Source organism: Stomoxys calcitrans, chromosome 5, assembly GCF_963082655.1.
Source record: "Stomoxys calcitrans chromosome 5, idStoCalc2.1, whole genome shotgun sequence".
NCBI classification, from domain to species: Eukaryota; Metazoa; Arthropoda; class Insecta; order Diptera; family Muscidae; genus Stomoxys; species Stomoxys calcitrans.
The window spans coordinates 42,051,354-42,058,920 of NC_081556.1; the positions used below are offsets into that span (position 1 = coordinate 42,051,354).

Below are 7,567 nucleotides of genomic sequence, written 5' to 3' on the forward strand. Positions count from 1 at the left end.
TCTTAGAATCGATGCGAAATATATATACTTTGTAGGGTCGGAAATTGATATTTCGATGTGTTGCAAACGTAATAACTATAAGAATATTCCCCCTATCCAATGGTGGTGGTTAACTTCTTGAGCCACTAGAGGGAGCAATCCCTATCCGATTAGGATGAAATTTAGCATGACACATTTTGTTATGACTTCCAACAACTGTGCCAAATATGGTTCGAATTGGTGCATACCCTGATATAGCTGCCATATAAACCGATCTGGGATCTTACTTCTTGAGCCACTAGAGGGCGCACTTCTTATCCGCTTTGGCTAAAATTTTGAATGAGTTGTTTTGTTATGATTTCCAATAACTGTGCCAAATATGGTTCAAATCGGTTCATTACCTAATATAGCTGTCATATAAACCGATCACCTGATATAACTGTAATATAAACTGATCTTGAGACACTAGAGGGCGCAGTCCGTATCCGATTTGGATGAAATTTAGCATGGCATGTTTTGTTATGACTTCCAACAACTGTGTCAAATATGGTTCGAATTGGTCCATAACCTGATATAGCTGCCTTATAAATCGATCTGGGATCTTGAATTCTTGAGCCTCTAGAGGGCGCAATTATTATCCGATTTGAATGAAATTTTGTACAACGGCTTTTCCCATGCCCTTCAACATACGTGTCTAATATGGCTTGAAGCGGACTATAGCCTGATACAGCTCTTCCATAAGCCGATCTCAATATTTTACTTTTGAGCCTCTAAAGGTTGCAGTTCTTATTCGATTTGGCTGAAAGTGACTTCTATGACTTTTAGAATGGTCTCCAACATTCTCCAATAGCATAGCAATTCTTTTCTTTTATCACTTGGTTTGTCCAAAAAGAGATACCGGGAAAAGGACTCGGCAAATGTGATCCTCCTCAATGGAGGGTATATAAGATTCGCCCCGGCCGAACTTGGCACGCATGCGAATTCAGAAATGAAATGGCATGTTAATTTCTATCAGCTGTGGTGATACGGCCACCTTAATAAATACGCTTTGACAGTTGCCTTTAAATAGTAAACAAAATCAAACTTTTGAAAATCACTCATCATTATTTTTACAAAGCCCTTATGAATATCGAAGTGGGTACAACAGACAGTCGTTTTTTCTCATGTTGTCATATATCCCGGTCAAATATTCATTCAACAAAAATCCCCGGCGCTTCATGTGATAATATGGAAGATATCACAGACGAATTCAATTCGCTTGAAAATTTCAATTACCCGGAGGAGTTTCTGGAAATGTTGTGCCCCTCTCATAGCCGCCATCAAATGCGCTGTTCTGGTGGCTCTGAGGCTCCAACTAGTGATGATCATTTATCCGTTAATGAAGAACCCGAAGAAGAGCCCTATCGTGCTCAGCCTCCTTCAAGTCTGCATTTGCATATAAGAAAATTTATTCCCTATCTGAGACAAGGATTACTTTTTATCTGCTGGCTGACTTTTTGCTATGCTTTGATGTTGTACGAGGAACATGAGAATGAGCCGGGTTTGGTGAGTGTACCCTCAGAGCAGGGTTATACATACAAAATCAATGGCGATTTGCAAAGAGCAGGTTTGGTGGTGCAACTCAGGGGACCCTTTAGTAAGGAGACATTTCAAGAAATACAAGGACCAGCAGAAACAAGCCATAAGCCGTATCTGGGCTTTGTATTACAAGAGTTAAGCAAAGACAAAGGACACATGAGAAATATGTCACATATCCATCATCTGGTTTTAACAAAAGAAGCAAACATAGGTGACTTCTCAATGATGCCAATAGAACACTTCATTGGCAACCTTTTCATGAACCATGCCATCAACGATTACCAATTGCTCTTCTTTACCAATCTCAATGAGACTTTGGCTATGGAATTCTCTGCCAACACCACAAATTTGGCTAAAAAGACTCCCTTAATTTGGATCCTTCTCCTGTTCGCGCTCATCTATATAAACATTATGTTGGATTTGCTGCATCGCACCTTTGCCGCCCTGATCTGCAGTTCTCTGGGCATTGCCCTTATAGCCGCTGTACATTTGAGACCTCGCTTGGATGCAGTTTTCCAAAATATTGACTACGAAGTTATTATGGCCTTCTTTGGCATTTCTCTTATCATGGAGATGTTGGCTGAGACCGGTTTGCAGGACTATTTGGCCGCCTTGAGCTACGAAATGGCCAATGGGCATATATGGCCTCTACTCAACTTCCTCTTCCTTATCTCCTGCACCATGGCAGCTGTATTTGATGGCCTTACCCTAATGCTCTTTTTGGCCCCCATCTGCCTTAGACTGTGCGAAATCATGCATTTGAATTGTACTCCCGTTCTCAGTTGCCTAATGGTGGCCATCAATGTGGGTTCCGTTTTGACTCCCAGCAGCTCGGTGACCAATTATCTCATAGCCAATCACAAGGACTTGCCCCAGCATCAAATCACATTTGGAAATTTCTTAGCGCACATGTTTCCGGTAACCTTGCTGACCTTGGCCCAATCCTACATACATTTGAGATTGCTCTTTGGAAATTCAGCACAGATTGGCACCAAGGAACCTTTGCAGTTGGAGAGATTGAAACGCTTGACACGTGTGTGGCGCAAGGTCTCAGATCGCATGGGTGGCTATTCGCTAGATGAACGTGCAGCCAAAGCCACTGTGGATACTCGTGTGAGAAATTTACGCAAGCGCCTTAAACGTTTGGGTAGAATGCCAGAACCAGTCCAGGGTTTTGAGGAGAATGTACAGAAATTGCGCAAAAGTTTTCCGCTTAGAAAAATACCTCTAATGGTGGCCTGCCTAGTGGCCCTAGCTTTCTTTTTATTATTTCCCCTGCTCCAGATGATGACCAGTGCGGTGCTGATGCCCATTGGCTGGATAGCCATTCTGGGAGCTCTACTATCATTGAGTCTATGCAACTATGGGGATATAGAAGGAGTTTTGAGTCGCATCGATTGGGCAACCATGCTGTTTCTAGCCTGTGTTTCCATTCTAATGAATGTTCTGGTGAAATTGGGCTTTCTGGAATTCATTGGTCTTGGTGTGGAGCAGTTGCTATTGAAAACCCAAGCAAAACATCATTTAACATGGGCCATTCTGTTGACATTGGGAATTACTGCTGGCCTATCCCTTCTGATCAACAATGTACCCGTGGCAAGCTTAATGATCCCTGTATTGGTGACACTGGCTCGTAACGAATCTTTGAATCTCTCCCTAATGCCTTTGGTGTGGTCTTTGGCCTTAGGCTGCTGTTTGGGCGGTAATGGTTCCCTATTGGCAGCTGTTGTGAATGCCGCTTGTGCAGGCGTGGCCTCCAAGCATGGATATGGTATTTCCTATTTTGGTTTTCTGAAGATTGGATTTTTTGTCATGTTGGGAAATATTGCGGTGGCTTCATGTTATCTCTTGTTGGCTCATGTGGTAGGACATTGGCATTGAAAGATTTAAATTTTAGTGAAAACGAAATAAAAATTTTAAAATGTAGAATTTAATATCCTTCTCTTTCATTATACACACCACCGAAGGATGGGGGTATATTTATTTCGTCATTCAGTTTGCAACACATCGAAATGTCCATTTTCGACCCGTAAAAATCGTAAAAATCTAAGACGATCTGGCCATGTCCGTCCGTCTTTCTGTTGAAATCACGCTACAGTCTTTAAAAGTAGTGATATTGAGCTGAAACGTTGCCCAGAATCCTTTTTTGTTCATAATCGGTGAAGTTCAAAGATGGGCTATATCGGACTATATCTTGATATAGCCCCCCATATAGACCGATCCGCCGATTTAGGGTCTTAGGCCCATAAAAGCCACATTTAATATCCGATTTTGATGAAATTTGGGACCATGAGTTGTGTTAGCCCCTTCAATATTCTTCTTCAATTTGGCTCTGATCGGTTCAGATTTGGATATAGCTGCCATATAGACCGATCTCTCGATTTAAGGTTTTGGACCCATAAAAAGCGCATTTATTGTTCAATGTCGATGAAATTTGGGAAAGTGAAATAAGTTAGGCCCCTCGACATCTTTCTGCAATATGGCAAAGATCGGTTCAGATTTGGATATAGCTGCCATATAGACCCATCTCTCGATTTAAGGTCTTTGGCGCATAAAAGGCGCATTTATTGTCCGATGTCGCCGAAATTTGGGACAGTGAGTTGTGTTAGGCCGTTCAATATTCTTCTTCAATTTGGCTCAGATCGGTTCAGATTTGGATATAGCTGCCATATAGACCGATTCCTCGATTTAAAGTCTTGGCCCCATAAAACCCGCAATAACTGTGCGATTTCGCTTAAATTTGACACTGTGACTTATGTTAGGTTTTTCGACATCTGTGTCGTACATGGTTTAGATCGGTCTATATTTGGATATGGCTTCCAAAAGACCAATATTTTGTTCTAAAAAATTGAACAATTACTTGTACATATTAGACCACTCAGTATTCGTGTCGAATTTGGTCCACATAGGACCATATTTCGACAAAGCAGCTATGGGTGCATAAATTATGCATCTTTCCCCGGATTATGACGAAAGGTGGTATACGTATATACCCGAGGCCGGTGAGTATCCAAAGTTCGGCCCGGCAGAACTTAACGCCTTTTTATACCCTCTACCATAGGATGGGGGTAAACTAACTTCGTTATTCTGTTTGTAACTCTTCGAAATATTCGTCTGAGACCCCATTAGGTATATATATTCTTGATTATAACATTTTAAGTCGAACTAGTCATGTCCGTCCGTCCGTCCGTCTGTCTGTCCGTCCGTCCGTCTGTCCGTCCGTCTGTCCGTCCGTCTGTCCGTCCGTCTGTCCGTCCGTCTGTCCGTCCGTCTGTCCGTCCGTCTGTCCGTCCGTCTGTCCGTCCGTCTGTCCGTCCGTCTGTCCGTCCGTCTGTCCGTCCATCTGTCCGTCCGTCCGTCTGTCCGTCCGTCTGTCCGTCCGTCTGTCCGTCCGTCTGTCCGTCCGTCTGTCCGTCCGTCTGTCCGCCCGTCCGTCTGTCCGTCCGTCTGTCCGTCCGTCTGTCCGTCCGTCTGTCCGTCCGTCTGTCCGTCCGTCTGTCCGTCCGTCTGTCCGTCCGTCTGTCCGTCCGTCTGTCCATCCGTCTGTCCGTCCATCCGTCCGTCTGTCCTTCCGGCCGTCTGGCTGTCGAAAGCACGCTAACTTTCGAGGAGTATTAGTGTAGGTCGGTTGGGATTTTAAATGGGCTATATCGGTTTACGTTTTGATATAGCTGCCATATGAACCGATCTGGGATCCAGACTTCTAGAGCCGCTAGAGGGCATACTTCTTATCCGAAATTTTGCATGAGGTGTTTTATTATGACTTTCAACAACTGTGCTGAGAATGGGTGATATCGGTACATAACCTGATAAAGCTGCCATATAAACCGATCTGGGGTCTTGAGTTCTTGAACCACTAGAGGGCGCAATTATTATCCGATTTAGCTGAAATTTTGCATGAAGTGTTTTGTTACAACTGTCAACAACTGTGCTAAGAATAGTTCAAATCGGTGTATAACCTGATATAGCTGCCATATAAACCGATCTGGGGTCTTGATTTCTTGAGCCACTAGAGGGTGTAATTATTATCCGATTTGGTTGAAATTTTGCATGAGGTGTTTCGTTGTGACTTCCAACAATTGCATTAAGAATGGTTCAAATCGGTCCTTAACCTGATATAGCTGCTATATAAACCGATCTGGGGTCTTGACTTCTTGAGCCTCTACAGGGAGCAATTCTTATCCGATTTGGCTGACATTTTGCACGTGGTGTTTTGTTATGACTTCCAACCACTCTACTTAGAATGGTTCAAATCGGTCCATATCTTGATACAGCTGCCATGTAAACCGATCTGGGGTCTTGACTTCTTGAGCCACTAGAGGTCGCAATTATTATCCGATTTAGCTGAAATTTTGCATGAGGTGTTTTGTTGCAACTGTCAAAAACAGTGCTAAGAATAGTTCAAATCGGTCCATAACTTGATATAGCTGCCATATAAACCGATATGGGGTCTTGACTTGTTGAGCCTCTACCCAATTTGGCTGAAATTTTGTACAACAGCTTCTCTCATGACCTTTATATATGTCGAATATGGCATGAATCGGTTTATAGCCTTATACAGCTCCCCTGTAAAACCGATCTCCCTATTTTATTTCTTCAGCCCCTGAAGTGCGCAATTCTTACTAGATTTGGCTGAAATTTTTAACAATGACTTCTACTATGGATATTCAATTATATTCCGAAATGAACCATTACTTGATGTTGTTCCAAAAACATAGCAGTTCCTTTCTTTTATCCTTTGTGGGCCTAAAAAGAGATACCGTGGCAAGAGCTCGACAAATGCGATCCATAGTGGAGAGTATATAAGATTCGGCCCGGCCGAACTTAGGACGCTTTTATTTGTTATGCCCTACACCACTACTGTGGTACAGGGTGTTATAACTTAGTGCATTTGTTTGCAACACCCAGAAGGAAGAGAGATAGACTCATTGACAAGTATACCGATAAATTTATTTATGATTATTTATGATTTAGCTATGTCTGTCTGTCTGTCTGTCTGTTTGTCTGTCTGTCTGTCCATGTTAATTTGTGTACAAAGTAAAGGTCTCAGTTTTCATTCGATCGTCCTAAAATTTAGTAAAGACATGTTGTTCGACTTAAAGACCAAACCTATTGAAAGTGGAAAAAAATTGGTTCAGATTTGGATATAGCTCCCATATATATTGGGTTGCCCAAAAAGTAATTGCGGATTTTTTAAAGGAAAGTAAATGCATTTTTAATAAAACTTAGAATGAACTTTAATCAAATGTACTTTTTTTACACTTTTTTTCTAAAGCAAGCTAAAAGTAACAGCTGATAACTGACAGAAGAAAGAATGCAATTACAGAGTCACAAGCTGTGAATAAATTTGTCAACGCCGACTATATGAAAAATCCGCAATTACTTTTTGGGCAACCCAATATGTTAGTCCGATTTGGAGTAATAATGCAATAAAGTGGTCATGTGTTAACCATATGTCTCGAAATTCGGCACGTATGATCTTCTCTTGACTCTCAACATTACGGTTCAGATATAGTCATAGCTCTCACATAAATATATATCGCCGATTTCAACTTCTAGAGTCACAGCAAGCCCATTTATTAACCAATCTTTTGCACAATGCTTTTCTCGAAGACTCACACAATATGTGAGATGTTTGGTTGACATCGATTCAGATTTAGATATAGCTTCCATATATATGTTCGTCCGATTTTGAGAAATATTGCACTTAAGTATTCATTTGTTTACCGATTCTCTCGAAATTTGACAGGAAGGATTTTGTTATGACTCTCCATATTACTGGTGAATATCATAGAAATCAGCTCAGATTTAGATATAGCTGTCATATATGTATATCGTCCGATTTTCACTCCAAGAGCCACTGCAAGCGCATTTATTGACCAATCGTGCCAAAATTTTGCACAACGCTTTCCTCGACGACTACCGCAATATTTAAGAAGTTTTCGGTTCAGAATTAGATATAGCTCCCATATATATGTTCGTCAGATTTCGGGTTATTTGCAATGGTAAG

General features: G+C 41.7%; 1 protein-coding gene across 1 annotated transcript; it reads left to right on the forward strand.

Annotated features, from left to right (window-relative positions):
* The first annotated feature begins 1,206 nt into the window (after positions 1 to 1,206).
* Positions 1,207 to 3,438, forward strand: LOC106086163 (P protein-like). The gene has a single exon (XM_013250719.2). It carries the CDS (start codon positions 1,207 to 1,209, stop codon positions 3,436 to 3,438), a length of 2,232 nt encoding a protein of 743 aa, XP_013106173.2.
* Positions 3,439 to 7,567: the final 4,129 nt, after the last annotated feature.

Excerpts from the sequence above, each read along its gene's own strand:
- LOC106086163 (XM_013250719.2), top strand. The coding sequence starts at position 1,207 with ATGGAAGATATCACAGACGAATTCAATTCGCTTGAAAATTTCAATTAC.